Source organism: Sesamum indicum, linkage group LG1 (genome assembly GCF_000512975.1).
Source record: "Sesamum indicum cultivar Zhongzhi No. 13 linkage group LG1, S_indicum_v1.0, whole genome shotgun sequence".
Taxonomy (NCBI): domain Eukaryota; kingdom Viridiplantae; phylum Streptophyta; class Magnoliopsida; order Lamiales; family Pedaliaceae; genus Sesamum; species Sesamum indicum.
The window spans coordinates 10,133,671-10,150,143 of record NC_026145.1 but is presented as its reverse complement, the minus strand read 5'-3'; the positions used below and the strand labels follow the sequence as shown (position 1 = coordinate 10,150,143).

General features: G+C 33.5%; 3 protein-coding genes across 3 annotated transcripts in view; 1 reads left to right on the top strand and 2 right to left on the bottom strand.

The window, feature by feature from the left end:
* On the bottom strand, positions 4,887-7,368 carry LOC105162133 (heat stress transcription factor C-1-like). Its single transcript, XM_011080093.2, has 2 exons — positions 7,027-7,368; positions 4,887-5,874 (listed from the first exon to the last, which is right to left on the bottom strand). The coding sequence occupies exons 1-2, from the start codon at positions 7,249-7,251 to the stop codon at positions 5,053-5,055; spliced, it is 1,047 nt and encodes a 348-aa protein (XP_011078395.1). The 5' UTR covers positions 7,252-7,368; the 3' UTR covers positions 4,887-5,052.
* Positions 12,201-15,443, top strand: LOC105161131 (dihydrolipoyllysine-residue acetyltransferase component 4 of pyruvate dehydrogenase complex, chloroplastic). Its single transcript, XM_011078727.2, has 6 exons — positions 12,201-13,167; positions 13,454-13,645; positions 13,747-13,834; positions 13,932-14,002; positions 14,081-14,164; positions 15,086-15,443. Exons 1-6 carry the CDS (start codon positions 12,298-12,300, stop codon positions 15,188-15,190), a joined length of 1,410 nt encoding a protein of 469 aa, XP_011077029.1. The 5' UTR covers positions 12,201-12,297; the 3' UTR covers positions 15,191-15,443.
* LOC105161121 (ACD11 homolog protein) overlaps positions 16,224-16,473 on the bottom strand; it is a gene marked incomplete at its 5' end in the record, with an annotated part of 1,417 nt that continues 1,167 nt past the window's right edge. Inside the window, 1 exon segment of the mRNA XM_020694820.1 lies at positions 16,224-16,250. Coding sequence (XP_020550479.1) covers positions 16,224-16,250 — 27 coding nt within the window.

The following is a 16,473-nucleotide window of genomic DNA, read 5'->3' as shown; positions in this document are numbered from 1 at the left end:
TAAATTTTACTGAATAATCATGTGCCTTTTATTTTAAATTAAAAAATAAATAAATTAATATTATGCAAAAATAATTTTAGTATACAGACCTCTTGTTAGTAAAACAAACAAAATAAAGATAAAATTATTCATCAAAATGAGTATTATTGCATTTATTTTAAATTATTCAGTTTAAATAAAATAAAAAATTACTATCAATTATCAACAATGTAGAAATCTTTCTTGGAAATTGGTTATACTTTTTTTTTTCAAAAGTTCTATACCGGCATTTTCAGCAAAAAGAAAAAAACATAGAGGAAAATCATTTATGTGTAAATAAAATAAAATAAAATAAAAATAAAATCTTTTTTTTTTTTTTTGCCTTATACTTCTATTTTTCCGTGCAAGTTTGGACAGAAACGAAATTGAACTTCGTAGAGATTTTATATACATCCAATTTTACTATCTCCAACTATTCTTCATAATCAAACACCAAAAATTATCTCGTACATTTATTTTTACTTCTATTTTTTTTATACACCCACTTTTTACCTCAATTAAACAAATTCTTAGTTTTAAATCAATCAATCCAAATACAACATAAGAAAACTTTTAAAATCCTAAATTTATAAACTATTTTTGCAAAAAAAAAATGTCAAATAATTTATAGAATTTATAAAATGTCAAACATCTTATAAAATATTTTAAATAACTTATAAACTTCCCAAACACCCTCCAATCTCATATCCACGTGAAATTCTCAAGAGCACTCAAACCACATGCTTTCTGTAAATTTATCTTTTTGCATAAACTTCTCTGATTCTCATTAATGTGATTTTAGTAGAATTTAATGGATTTAATTAGATAATCTGATGAAAAATAATTGCGATGAAATTAAAAACTATAAATTGTAGTTTCAATCAAGATTTGATTTTAGTATAATTTAATTTTAAAAATAATTTTGGAAAAAGGAGTCAAACAGTATAAAAAATTGCACTTGCACTCGAAACACAGATTTAACTTACTCAATCATAGGGTCAATCGAGCACATAATCATCTATTTTCAATTAGGCGAGCTTAGCCATAAAATGATTTACATGCTACCCATGAAAAAAAAATTGATACTTATTCTTGTACATAACCTAGAATCTACCTATGCTGTTGATAAAGCCTCGAGGTCTTTTTTGTGTGTTCCAATCTTTTTTTGTTAAACTACCTTTCCAATTTTACATGAAATTAACTACTTATTTTACATAATTGTGAATGGTTGATTTAACATCTTGCATACAATCATTAGATATTTTTACTTTTATGATTTTTTTAAAATTTTTTGAGAATTTTAACATATTGAGACTGATAAAAAGGTTACAACGATCAAGCTTTCCTAAGTGGTGAGATTGAGGTCTCACAACAAAAAAGTCATGAGTTTGTGTCTTTACAGATGTAAATATTTAGTTCACTTTTAATAGTGGTACGTTGTTTATTTGTTTGCTTTGAAGTTGTTGGTATCTTGTTTTTTTATTTGCTTTAAGTTGTTGGTTGATTAAAAAATATTCATATATCATATATTGAATATTGTAATAATATTGATTAATTAAAAAACATGGATGTATTTTTAAAAGAGTTGCAACGAGAATCAACAATATGAACATTCCATATAATTAATAAGTTTAACAAACATACCTAATTTATGTAATGATTAAGAAAAAAAGGCGGATGGGTGATTTGAGGACCAAACCCAAAATCCTGAAGATTTATTGGACTATATTATAATTCCAGAGTGTAATAAAAAACAGAAAAGACGGCATAGAATAGAAGGCATCGGCTGATATGGATAAAACCAAAAGATGAATGGAAGGATCGAGAATAAAGGCCAAATAGGTGGCGTAAGTCAAAAGATTGGCTCCAAAACACAACTAGCCCCCCTATTCCTATTCAAAATTAGGAAACTTCCTCATCCCCCGTTGAATCCAATCGGTGGATATTCCCCCCAGCCGGACGTGCTATGATCATCGATTTAAACTTATCAATACACCAAATATACTAACTCATCGCATCACCCCAACTCACATAATTATTTGATTAACGTTTTTTTTTAGATATAATTTTTTATTGTAGTTTTAATTGTATTTTATATTTATATTAATATAAAAAAAATTCATCTTTACTGACAAAAAACGGTTGCTTACACCACTATAATAACTAACTATCCAATCACAACTTCATATTCCTTCAAATAACATGATTCCACCTTTATAGGTCGGTTGATTCTATTATCATAGATCGATAATAAATGACTGTACAAATAACACACTTGACTTAAATTAAATTGTTCCGTTTTTCCAACGACACAGGTGACTGCTTACTTCTCTTGAAAATTGAATATAATTTGGAAGAATGTATATAAATAGTACTTTTAGGATAATTCTACAAATCTGCACAAGAATTTGACAATCTATGTGGAGTATTTTAGAGCAAATGAATTGAATCTCAAAGTCACATGACATGGGAGCCATATACATTTTGCTATATTCTTTTGATGTAGTCTCATGTACTTTTATTTTATTAGGCTGATACACTTCAATAATAGATTTGTATGCTTAGCATTAATTTTATATTTTATGCTACTTGCTTTTGACTTCATATAGATTTTTTTATTATTTTGATGAAGTAATATTTACTTACGTGAAAATTTCAACGCGTAAGTATTGTGACTGATTTTATTTAACATATACGTGTTATATGCAAAGTTTTTATTTAAATAAAATCAATAACGTAATACTCGTACATGCCTTATTTATATATAAAAATAAAATATAAATTATAATAAAAAATTTCAATCCAATATTTTATTTTTCATTTGGATTAGATGAAATTAAGGTGGAGGGATATTTCTTTTTTCTTTTTTTTTTTGGTTTTCTTTAGGGAAAATTCAAAGTTAGTGTAGTAGAGCTGACTTGAGCTGATTCATTTAAGTCTATGCACGTGTAGGTTTTCATTATACATAGATCTGAGAGTGAATTTTGTTTTGATGGATTTGATTTTTTAAAAATATATTTAGAGTTATGTCGAATTTGAAAAATTATTTTTTAATCGATCGTCATTCATATAAATATATTGAGAAATTAGAATTATTATTTTTTTTTAGATTTATCGAAATAAAACCAGTGTTAAAGCAATAAATCAAATTTTTTTTCTCAAACAAATCTTATGAATGTCGATCATAATAATAATTATTGTGTCAAAAATAAAATAAAATAATTCTCATTATCTAATTTTATCCATGTTTGATTGAAAAATAATATATATATATATATATATATATATATCTTAGTCATAAGATTAACAACTCAATCAAATCAAAATAGACAATCCTTGCAAGAACAATAAATGTTGAAAACACTGGTTATTACTCATAGACAACATTGTGGACCATGTCGAATTATGTGTTACCTGTGCAACTTGTCGATGGATATTATTTAATTGGCAACAGTAAAGCAGGGATAGAGTTTGGACTATGATATGACAGGAAAATAAAATAAATAAGTTGGTGGGGATGATTATGCAATCAAATGTGGTAAGGACAAAGCAAGCGCATGTGCCAAGTTGGGCTCCTAATACTCCAAAAATATCACTTCCTCTTCTTCCTTCACATTGCAATCGCAAAAGCTCGACCAAGCCACCATATTTTCTTTTTCTTTTTATTTTTTATCATAAAATACAATAAATAATATTTTACGTATTAAAATGTAATATTCATAATAAAATAAAATGTGTATAAATAATATTTTTTAAAATATTATGGACAGAAAGCTCAGCACAAATGAATTGGAATTAACTTTGTCTTATTGAGGCTCATGGCCCATAATTTGATGTTGTAGTTTTCTTCTTGTATTGGTGGGTTTGGGCTACTGGGCTTGGCAAGATTGGAACTTTTAGGTCTTTCTTAATTTTGTTGTTTTAACTACCTTTGTTATTTGCTCTTGCAAGAATTCAAGAGGTTCATCATACCTTGTTTTTTAAGTTGTACTTTTAGTAGAATGAGACCACAAGTCCATACTTATTCCGGACAAAGAAAAAAAAAAATTATAGTTGGTGACGGAGGATTGAAAACTTACATTCTCTCTAATCCAATCCAATTCGTGCACTCTTTCATATATTATATACCTATTTGAACTGTGGCTAGTGGATACCTCAGATATTCACATGAATCCTCCCACTCTTTATGCTCCGTTAATATTTTATTCTGATGTCATCTGTCACAAAAATGCCTTAATTCATAAGAAATCGAAAATTAAGGAGCTCATAAATTCTTCCATCAATTAATTTGAGATGGGTGCCTCACAATGAGGCCAATAAAATAAAAACTTTAGATTTCTACTATCAAATAGATATATTTAAATGTTAAGTATAATTATATGGGTGGTACTACATCTATTATATTGTGCCTTTGGGAGGCTCTATGGAGGCTTAGCTCTCTGTCTATGGATTGTGGCTTGCTAATGAAGGGAATAGCACACTTGAAAGCTTGAAGCTAACCAAGATCAATATATTACCTAACTCAACCTCCAATGCCTTAGTAACATTAAACCTTCTATGATTCCCTGACAATGAAGTTACTTTCGAAATGGTTGGTGAAATCGTGTAAGATTTTATTGCATGTATATGTGTGAGGTTTGAATTATTTAGTGAGAGGTATTGTTGTATGTGAATTCATCGTCTGTAAAATTTTCTTAGACCAACAATAGTCACAAACTATGAGTAGGATTAAATCTCGAGCCTAGTGAACTTGAGAATACCGGAAAAAAGGAGATTATACAAATCTTATGATTTGTTGCCAATAAACAAAAAATGGAAATCAAAAGGCAATTAATTCTCAAGTTTACTGGCAATAATTAGAGTGAGGCTCATAACTTGATAATAGAATGCTATTAATGTAACATCTAACCAACCTGAAATTACACTACTGTTTAGAAAAAAAATTTACAAGCATAAAAGAAGTGCAAACAAGGTACTAATACATTCTAAATTATTACTAATAAAAAGGACTAAATCCCTACAAATAATGTGATGCTATCCACCTCCAAGAAGTGAGAATGGATAGGGTGGTGGTGGGCTAGCATTCTCCCCAGCCATTAGCCCTTCAAAGTAGTTTGCACTACCTCCGCCGCCACTATTATACCCTGCTATGCTATCTACTGGCGGTAGTGCGGCAGCAAAACCACTGTTTTCGCCGGAGGGGCTAAGCATTGATGAACTAGAAAGAGTTGCATAATTTTGAAAATCTTGCCTCATCACAGGCATACCTATACCTTGTCTATGACTAAACATCTCAGGGGACGATGAAAGCTCAAGAGACGGTGAAGATTGGTAATAAGTATCGGCATCCAAGTTCCCTTCGGGTGATGAACTCGGTGTTGTTTCCCCGATAGTATTGCAGTCTTGATCATCTTCGCTCTTGGCTGATGAACTCGACATAGCCATTCCTGAAGAGGAACTTGATGAAGCTGCGGATATCATAATCCTTCGCTTCTTCTCGATGTTATCAGATGTTAGCCTTCTCATCTTCTCTTTCTCGAGCATCATTCGGGGCAGAATTTGGGGGTCTTGGACAACTTTGTACAAGAAAGTCATCATTTGTTGGGGTCTCCTCTCTGTTGATTCCAGCCTCCGGTTCATGCTCTCAAGCTCTTGTTCTAAACTCTTCTGTTCTTGCTTTAGCTTTGCAATCTCCACTAAAAGCTCCTCCTCTTCATCGTCTTCGTGTTTCATGAGTGAAGTATAGGCTCTACTTGTGTTCTTCCTCCTCACAATGTTGTGCAATAACTGCGTTTGCCCGCGTAAAAACCATTCATTTGCAAACTCCCACCTGTCTGGATCAACCTTTTTGAAACCCTAACACAAACCCACAAGAAAACGATATGAGTCCTTTTTCCATACTGATCAATAATACCGACATGTCTATAAAGTTACGTAAGAAAGCGACATACTTGACATATATTCAAGTAAATCACTCAAACAGATATAAGACTTGGTTAGGACCTTAGGATTGAGTCAAAGGAAGAATCAGAACATGATTAAATTCCAGTTGTTGTACTGTCAAGGAGATCAATTATTTATATGCAACATGACTACATTCAACAATTGAAATGATTAGAGCAAAACATAACTGATATAAGTTGAAGAATTCCTTATGAATCAAAAACTCAAAGATTTCTTGTCCTAATTTCAGAGAAGTAACTTGCTCAAAAGTAAGCAACAACACAATAACTATAAACATCACAAAGTTTTGTATCACCTTGATGGTCCAACACCCCCGCCCTCCCACCCCTCGCCTGGAACCCACAGAAAAACAAAGTAAAAGAAGAAGAAAAACAAGAAATCTAATAAGTTGAGATACTAATATACTTGTGGGCTAAACTGAGTCAATCTTCACAGTTAACATCTCTATTCGCTGCAAAACTAGATTAACAGGTAAGAACCATCCAAAAGTAGGTATAAGGGCAGCAAGAACATTTCCATCATAAATACCCAAGAACATAGAAACCACTTCTTTCAATCTTCGATATGTCGAATAGGTTACCAAACTAATTGACAAGAATAACATGTTTGAAGCTCCATAAATTATCCAAACAGGCAGAACCACAGAAAACATAGATTTGTGTGCCTCAGTATGTTTCCAGAATTTAGTCCAATAAAAGTAAATCTTATTCTTGAATTATTTGGTTTAAATCACTTGGTCAATATTAGTTCATCTTTCATGCAACTGATGTTCATCCTTTCATTATCCCACAACTTGAAAAACAGAGGAAAGTAACGAAGGGAAAAAAGCTCATCTGTTCATTTCTCTCCTATGCTAGCTTGAGTTCTTCGATTCTCAAATTAACTTCCCCAGCATAAAAGCTCGAGCCCAGATTCAGATTAAAGTTAAATGATTTGAGCAATAAGTAAAATTCACAAAGAAAAGAAAAAATCCCCCAAAATCGCATCAGATACACAAGAAGTGAACTTTAAAAAAAAAAAAAACAGCAACCCGCAAGCACTCACATAGGTATTGAGCTGACGCACGAAGCTGGAGAAATTGTTATGCTTAAAGTAAACCGGCAAAATCCTGTGCGAGAAATCCAAAGGCTCAAGAACAATAAAACTATTGTGTTCCCTTCCCCATGCGATGAGCCCATTCGTAGTGGGATCACTCACCATCTGATACGTTTTCATCACAAACGGTGCTATAATACTACTGTCACCATTATTTCCCTCCATTCCATGCATAAATGTTTTGTACCCCTCAATACAGGGAGGATTTTGTTTCAAAAAAAGACACCCAAAAAGATAGAAAGCCTCAACTATACAACAAAACCTCAATTTTCTTTTGCATTCAATTGTGATGGTGAGGGGGCACCATCATATAAGGTAATGGAGTGGGCTTAGGTGGGGGGAGGGTGAGGGTTGGGGGTGGGGGCGGGTGGTCATGCACAGTACACCATGTGGTAACGTGGAGCTTGTAGAGGTGGCATTGATATTTCTTGGGGGATTTTTGGGCCTACATCGTTTTTCTATTTGTCTTTTTATTTGTCGTAGATTGGCAGGATTAGATATTTTGCTGTAGGTTTGAATTTAATTATACATTATTTTATTCAAATTAAATTTGATTAAATTAAATTAATTATATAATAAATATAATTAATATTTATTATAACTTAATTATTTTTTAAATTATACTAATTACATTACAAATATATTATATTTATCAAACGATTAAATTTTAATTTAATTAAATTCAATTTGAATTAAAATTTTCTGACTTAGACTAGATTTTGGGTGCGAAAGAATTGAGTAATAAAAGAAACAAGTTATTATATTATAGTAAACAAGATTTGTATCATACGATTGATATATTTGTAACAATATTTTGAGAGTCATACAATTTTAGTAAGGTGGTCCCTTTTTGGAAAGTGCTACGTGTCAAGTGTCGGAGAGAAGATGCCAAAGGGGATAGGCTGGATGTACAGCTAAGCGAATCCTGTTCCTACTTTGTGACATTGAAATTCTTTTTGCACTTTTGGTCCTGCATTCTTGTTTTATTTCATCTTGGTTCTTGTTCCTCACTTCTGCTTACTTTCTCCTTTTGTCTTGGCAGCCAATCTGGTTAAATACATGTTATATTACACCTGATAGATAAGTGCCACGTGCTTCTTAATTTTAAAAAAATGAGATATGAGATGCATTGTGCATTATGAATATGCTAATCGATCATGCTCTTTCACACCCTTTGTGAGAAATGACAACTTTTTATATTGTGTAATATGACACCACATATTAGTATTCAGATGAAATATAACGAATTATGGTATTTTGAGAAACACAAAAAAATTACAAAAATTATAATTGGCAGGATGCTAAACTTCTGATCATGGTAAAAATGCATAACTTCCAATTTTTGCTCTTGATTGAATGAAGCCAAAGTTTGCTGAAGTTCATTTGCAGACTAGTTTTTTTTTTTTTTGTCATAATTCAATTGATTTAAATATCAAAAAATCTTTGTTGGGCTCAACGAGTCTAACAATTTGTTCGTCTTTATCAAATCTCAAATATCTTCAAATTGAACTAACCCTTAGGGTCTCTTCAACCTCCGATCTGGATTAGTATGCAAATATGCTCCACAGTACATGAAATATGAAGATGACTAAATTGTAATAATCAAATAATGGAGGTGCAGGATATGCAATAAGTTGTTAGTATTGACCTAGTGACAAGATAGCTTGATCGTGGGCCAAGTATAAGAGGTTGGTCATAAGGCATAGCCAATGGGCATATCGATGAGTTCTTGGATGATGGACCATCCAATGAAAGCTTACACATATGGACTAGGTACCCTCACTTGCTACACTACCCATGTAAACAATACCATAAAGTGAGAAAGGATCCAAGTGCTTAGCTTCAATTTGTTAGCCTTTGGGTGCTAATGAAGCAATAATTGGTGATAAAGTATGTATTGTTTAGTATATTTCCATAGTTCAATATTTCAAATAATATGGATACGGTATCGAGTACATTTGGTTTAAAACTTCGGTATGATATTCATTTTTTGAATTATATTAATTTTTTTTAGAACAAATCGTGAAAAACTTTCCCACTTCAATTTTTAAAATTCTTTTTATCATAATTGTTTGGGTATACTTAAATTAATTGAAGGCGTTTCAACATAAAACAACACATTTGAATTCATCAAGATCTTATGTACTCTTGTATTTAAAGATCGAAATCGGAACTGCGCAAAAAAAAAAAAAAAAACCCTTCTATATTTAAATTAAATAAGTTAATTTAAAGTGGTAGAAAGAATTGTAAAAAGATGGAGTCAAAATCTCATACTTGACAAATATGGGAGATAAGTATTTATATTGGTGTTGTATGCATAAAGTATAGAGTGCGTGGCAATAATGTATTTATTCCAAGAAGATGTAGCCAAAGTGGGACTTCTGTCTAGGTGGACTCTATTCGCAAATATTACCTAATTCAACCTCCAATTGGAATAGAATATGTGGTTGAATTATCGCCAAGGGATCATTCCACTTGTAACTACTATATCACATAACTAAATTAAGTAGGTGAATGGTTAAAAACTCAACGCATTAATAATATAATATTATTTTAAAGGCCGTCTAATAATTAACTCAATTTATTAGGTTTTTATTTATTTTTTGTGATGAATTGAATTAAAAATTATAATTTATTTATTTTTTTAAAAAAATTTAATTTTTTTTGGACTAAGTGGATAATCTTTTTTATAATTTTTAAATTTTTTTTATCCACCCATTTGACTTTTTTCATAAATTTTTAATTTTTTTAAAAAGACAAAAAATATAATAAGAGCAAAGTCGATAATTTCATACCTCCATCCAAATATTATATAATTTCATCAAATATTAAGAGATATTTATAATTTTTCAAATAATAAGTGAGTATTCATAATTATGATAAATATCAAGAGAGATTGATGCAAATAATGGTGAATTGGGATTTGAGGGCTAGGAATATGAGATTAGTTTTAAGGTTTTAAGTTTAGAGAATGCGATTGGTGCGCGGGCCTGAGTTGTGGTGCGTTGGCGCACTAAATCAGGGCAGGGAAGCGTGGCAAATTTGCAGCGGCAGCACTTGTTCAATTAATAAAGGCTATCAATTTATTTATGAGTGGTTGGAGTGTAGGAAACATATTTTTGAATACCAAATGTGTGCTTGTCGGCCCTCCTATTATTGGACCAATTCCACATATTCAAACCCTAATCTCCATCTTTTGTTCATTCCCATTTGATTCCAATAGTTGACCATTTCAAATAATTTTTAATTTTGAATTGTAAATACAATTAGTTTAAGAATATAATATTGTTTGGCGTGGGAAAAGAGAATCTAAATTAATAGATTTTAATTCGTTATTAATACTATTTAAGAACGTTCAATTAATTGATTATCCTTTTTATATCGATCAAATCTTAGTAAATAGTATCATTTGCGAATAATCAAAAACCTTTTTGGCCTTTTCCCAGAATTGATATGATAGGCTGTAATTAGTTGATTGAATTTCTATTTCTATCCCATTATATATATATTTTTATTTAATATTTACAGGTTACGTGTACAAAAATTATATGATTAATTGTTCCTTCAATCTGGTGTATATAATTTATTTCGACTTTTTGCTTGGCATTAACTAAAATGTTTCTTCTCGTGGTGTATATGATTTATTTTGCATTATAAAATGTTATTATCAAGAGTTAATTCAAGATTAGATTTATATCAAACATAACCTTTTGACCACTATTTGGCCACGCTTTTCAACAATAGCCCCTAGCTATCACTCATTTATGATAACTCACATAATTAACAGATAAATTAGCATATATTGACGTACGATTCACAACTCTATGGAATTATTTTATTCCTTATACTTAGGAACGAGGCTTGATAAACATTTCAGTGGAAAAGAATGTCAAAATTATGTAAAAGAATAGAAAACAAATACATATGAGTAATAAAAGATGAATGTGAGATAATATTGAAATTTCAGTGGTTATATGCATTGAAGGTAATCATAGACATGTTGAAGGTAGCTAGAAAGAAAGCAAGTAATTAAGAGCAAATGTGTTTGTATGATAGGAGAAGTAAGATAACAGAGAGGATCACTAATGAAAAAAAGTAGTAGTGGAAGCAATAATTCCCACAAAAACTGTATGGACTAAATGTTTGTGCAACAAAACAACTAACTATGTTGACAGTTGAGAAAGGATTTGACGATGCAGCAGCTTACATGTGTGAAATTATGATTTCATCAACCCAATTTTGGTTATGCTTTGCTCTTTCTGTGGAGTGTCAAGTGTGGCTCTTCTATCTATCTTTCCTTCTTTGGGTAGGGTCTCTATCCCATGTGCTTTCCCATCCAAAAGCTTAATGCAAAACTTTGGCTTCAATTATATGTATCACCACTGCTTTTCTTGGTCTTTTCGCTGAATTAAAGGTTCCTTTTTTGGTTGTAGCTGTCAACGTTAAGCGTATTTTACTATTTTAAAAGAAATTTATCAATTTGTACACTACAATTCCACCAATGTAAAAAGTAGTAGAAACTTAGATAACACGTTCATATTATGATTGTTTAACTAAGTTCACTATATCATCTAAAATAGAAAGTTAAGAAGAATTGGATATTTCCTATATTTTCTTACTGGAGTGTTAGAGCGTAAGGGATTTTATCTTGTAATCTAAAATCTGTTTGTAAGGCAAGATCTGCACATCAATGGTAGTCTAGTAATCTCATGTCTCCAGTTGCTGCCTACTCTATTGGCTTGGACTGATATTGATATTTAGGCCCAACTGGTTAAGTTTGAGGTCATCCAACGTCAATCAAGATTACTTCAAATTACCCAAATCTGTATAGTGTATCTATGGCCCAATAAACTTCATGTGGGCTGGACCTATTTTGAGAAACGCTATGTACAAAGCTATAACTATCTCAGATTCCGCCGTGGAAATACAGTTATGAACAAAATGCAGAGTGGCAGGCGGACTACTCAAAGCTAACTCAAACCAACTCTTCCTCGTCTTCTCCGCCCTCCCCCTCCCCCCCTCTCCTCTTTTATTCTTCTACACGACTATAACACACACCACACTCTCTCTCTACTCTCCATTCTTTCACAATGGCCTCCTCAAAGCTAAACCAACTCTTCCTCGTCATCTCCGCCCTCCCCCTCCCCCCCTCTCCTCTTTTATTCTTCTACACGACTATAACACACACCACACTCTCTCTCTACTCTCCATTCTTTCACAATGGCCTCCCTCTCCTTCTCCTCCTCCGTTTCCTCCTCCACCCCTTTCCTCCGTCCTTCTGCCTTCTTTCTAAAACCCCGCTCCATCTCTCGCCTCCCCCTTGTCCGCGCCAAGATCCGCGAGATCTTTATGCCCGCCCTCAGCTCTACCATGACGGAGGGCAAGATCGTCAGCTGGGTTAAATCCGAAGGCGACGTTCTCTCCAAGGGCGAACCCGTTGTCGTCGTTGAATCCGATAAAGCCGATATGGATGTCGAAACTTTTTACGACGGAATATTAGCTGCCATTGTAGTTAATGACGGCGAAACGGCTCCCGTTGGCGCCCCGATTGGGCTTTTAGCCGAGACGGAGGACGAAATCGCCGAAGCTAAGGCTAAAGCAGCGGCGCAATCGTCGTCTGCGCCTAGTGCCACAGCCACGAAAGTGGAAGAGTCTGCTCCTGTCGCTACGAAAGTCGAAGCTCCTGCTCCCGCCGTTGCAGCAGCTGCTCCGGCGACACCGGGGAAGGTGGTGGCAACGCCGTATGCGAAGAAATTGGCCAAGCAGCATAAGGTGGATATTAATAAATTGGTGGGGACAGGGCCATTTGGCAGGATAACGCCTGAGGATGTGGAGAAGGCAGCTGGAATTACGCCTGCCCCCAAGGCAAATGTGATAGCGCCTGTTGCCCCAGCTGCATCTGCTGCAACGTCTACGGCATCTCCAGCAAAGGCTGCAACAAGTTTTCCTGAGATTCCAGGGTCAAATGTCGTACCCTTCACCACGATGCAGGCTGCTGTGTCAAAGAATATGGTGGAGAGTCTTAGCGTGCCGACTTTCAGAGTTGGTTACCCCATCTCGACAGATGCGCTTGATGCCCTATACGAGAAGGTAAAGTTGTTTAAAGGTTCTTAATTTGGTTTCAAGGTGCCGACTTTTATGGTAAATTGCAATATGAATTCAATTGAATTTTCATTACACTACATAGTGGATACATGTAATTCACAACTTGTGATTTGTCACATGGGCTGCATAGGCAGTGCCAAGACTAGATATAAAGGGTTTTCACCATCACTTACTATACCGTTGTTATGATATGATCTATTTAGCAGACTTATGATATAAGTCTAAAGTCAAGTCAAATTTTAAATGGGGTTTTTTTTTACATTAACTGTAGGTGAAGCCAAAGGGTGTTACCATGACTGCTTTGTTGGCCAAAGCAGCAGCAATGGCATTGGTTCAGCATCCAGTGGTGAATGCTACATGTAAAGATGGGAAAAGTTTTACCTATAATAGCAGCATAAATATTGCTGTCGCTGTGGCTATTAATGGTGGATTGATCACACCTGTTCTTCAAGATGCTGATAAGGTATAATACATGAATGAAATATTTTCTCCTCCATACATTTGGTTGATTCTATGCAATTATTGAAGTTTCAGATGATCTTAACTTGTTTGCTCTGGTTATAGTTGGATCTCTATCTGTTGTCTCAAAAATGGAAGGAGCTAGTTGAGAAGGCTAGGGCAAAGCAACTTCAGCCCCAGGAGTACAATTCAGGTAATTAAACAGTAAGAAATTGTATCGGTTTTCAAGAACATCAGTATTTTGGTTCTTGGATGTAGCAAACTGATTTATATGGTTTTTTGACTTGTAGGGACTTTCACGTTATCTAATTTGGGAATGTTTGGAGTGGATAGATTTGATGCTATTCTTCCACCAGGACAGGTGAGGATTGAGATCTGGCAATACATTCTATTGCAAGGTAATTTTTGAAATGCTCAAGTAATTTGGATGGATTGTCAGGGGGCTATTATGGCTGTGGGAGCATCAAAACCTACTGTTGTAGCTGACAAAGATGGATTCTTCAGCGTCAAGAACAAGATGCTGGTAAGTCTGTTGTCTAGTTAATGCTGATAAAACTTTCCCACTTAACATGCTTATATTATCAGCGCATATAGTGCTAGGTATAGTATTTGAAGCTATTATAACACTAATTAGAACTCCCCAGCTTGCAATGCACATGTTTATGGTGTGATCTGTTGCTACTCTTATTTCTATTTGTTATCATTCTTTTGAATTTGAATACTCAATACTGTTAGTTGGATGTGAAAATCCACCTGGATCTTCGCTGGTGTTAATAAGCAATATATTTGAAGTCCATTATATGAACCCATTTAACAGTCGCATATCACATACACATTACCTTTGAGATGAAGGCTAACCACTAAACTGTGCTAGACATAACTTTGATATGATAAAGATTAAACCATAGGAGTTGTCTGTAAAAACATCAAGGGAATTGGTTGTTTCTTTATCGTTGAAATAATACCATTTAAGATCAGTTAAGTGCATTAGTTGATATATTTCCTCTATACATAAGAAACAAATTTTGTGTGTGAAGAAAGTAATAGAGCCAAAATTGGTGGTTGATTGTTCTTTTTGATAAATTCTCCTTTTGAACTCAAATACATGTAACATTGAAGATTGACTTTGCTTTAATTCAAACTAAAATGCATTTCACCAACTAAGAGTAATATACAGCATCAGACAGTTAGCTGAGTTCATGACTAATGCTAAAATAGTGGTGTTTCTACTTAAATTTTTGGGGCTGTAAGATAGAGCTTCTGCTAGTGCCAGAGCACATAAGGCCTGACAGATGTAATATTTCTGAGCACTTCAGAACAAGCCCTTAGTTTCTGCTAGAAGTAAAGAACATTTTCTCAGTTGGATCACAGCATTTAACATGTAACAGAGAATAGAATTTTGCTGGAAGGCAGAAAACTAAACAATCTGCACCAATGTTTTCAGGTGAACGTTACAGCTGATCACCGAATCATCTATGGGGCTGACTTGGCTGCATTCCTTCAAACCTTCTCAAAAATCATTGAGAACCCAGAAAGCTTGACGATGTAGCACGCAACCAATTAAAGCTTGCCTCTACTACTGTTAGACTTCTGTCAATGTTTTGTTGTATTTAATTCTTTCTTTTTCTTGAGAGATTATACAATTGAACATTAACAAATTTTGAAACAAAAGGATTTTAGAACTTTTTAAAAGACCTAGATGCGGTTTATAATTCTGTTTCGAGGAAGGATAACCTTTTTTTGGGTTTTATTTTGGCTTTAGTATTTAAATAATTATGATCAGTAATGAAATTGGTGTTGAATTTCGTCGTACTCTCTCTCTCTATAATCTACTTCCTGTAGACCAAAACCTTTGTTATACTTTGTTCTTCCTTCTGCTAAGAATCCCGAGTTTCCCAAAACAAGTGACATAGCTGTGCTTGTTGTCTCAATATATTGCTTCATGTTGCTATGTTACTTGTTAATTCCCTGAATAATTACTTAGGTACTGATTTTCAAAATATAATCATACAATAGTTTCGTTATATGTCCAGTCATCTTGAGCGGGACAACAGTGAACATACAATTTAACTCGTGTATGATACTAACCAAAATGTCTTAGCACATGCCTGAAATTCATATTATAAGAATCTCTGCCCTAGAAATTTGTGTTCTGGCAACATTTCATATACATGTAGCAGATGTTGTACAAGTAAACATGCATTTGAACTATAAGCCATACAGTTGATCGACAAGTAAACATACATTTGAACTATTAGCTAGCCATCCATACTAACTCTAAATACAAGAAGCAATGCCATTGCTGCTAGGAATGCTTGCTAATAAGCATCCACGTCCATTGCTAATTCTGTCTATCAATCTAGTTACCTAAATTGGTTGCTAAAAAACCCAGTTCGATCTGGATTTGTCAGAAGGCTTCTTACGAATAAGCAGAATCTTTCCGACTTTTGATGCATCTCCAAATGTGGCCAACATGACCGTAATTGTACATTTCAGATAAGCTCACCAGTCCAAGCTGATATTTCTTGAAGTGTAGAGCTTATCGATATATTGTATTATTGGAAGCGAAGCCTTGATGTATCTTACCATTTCCCTTTGTGCCGATTCATCTGTGGCAATGTTTTCATAGAACTAACAGTATTAACAGAATTCGCTTTTTACAAAATGAAAAACTTAAGGTAAAAACTGATCACATGATATATATGTTCCCGTGATTTCAAGCATTATGAGCTTAGGGCTATTCATATGTTCAATATCAGAATGTGGAGCAGAAAGAAATGCACAGGATTTCAACTCACCAGTTTCATTTAGCTTCGAAAGTAGCTGTTCCCT

Excerpts from the sequence above, each read along its gene's own strand:
- LOC105162133 (XM_011080093.2), bottom strand. The coding sequence starts at position 7,251 with ATGCATGGAATGGAGGGAAATAATGGTGACAGTAGTATTATAGCACCG. Across the intron at positions 5,875-7,026 it reads TGCGTCAGCTCAATACCTAT|GGTTTCAAAAAGGTTGATCC; the intron begins GTGAGTGCTTGC and ends GGTTTGTGTTAG.
- LOC105161131 (XM_011078727.2), top strand. The coding sequence starts at position 12,298 with ATGGCCTCCCTCTCCTTCTCCTCCTCCGTTTCCTCCTCCACCCCTTTC. Across the intron at positions 13,168-13,453 it reads TTGATGCCCTATACGAGAAG|GTGAAGCCAAAGGGTGTTAC; the intron begins GTAAAGTTGTTT and ends CATTAACTGTAG. Across the intron at positions 13,835-13,931 it reads GCCCCAGGAGTACAATTCAG|GGACTTTCACGTTATCTAAT; the intron begins GTAATTAAACAG and ends TTTGACTTGTAG.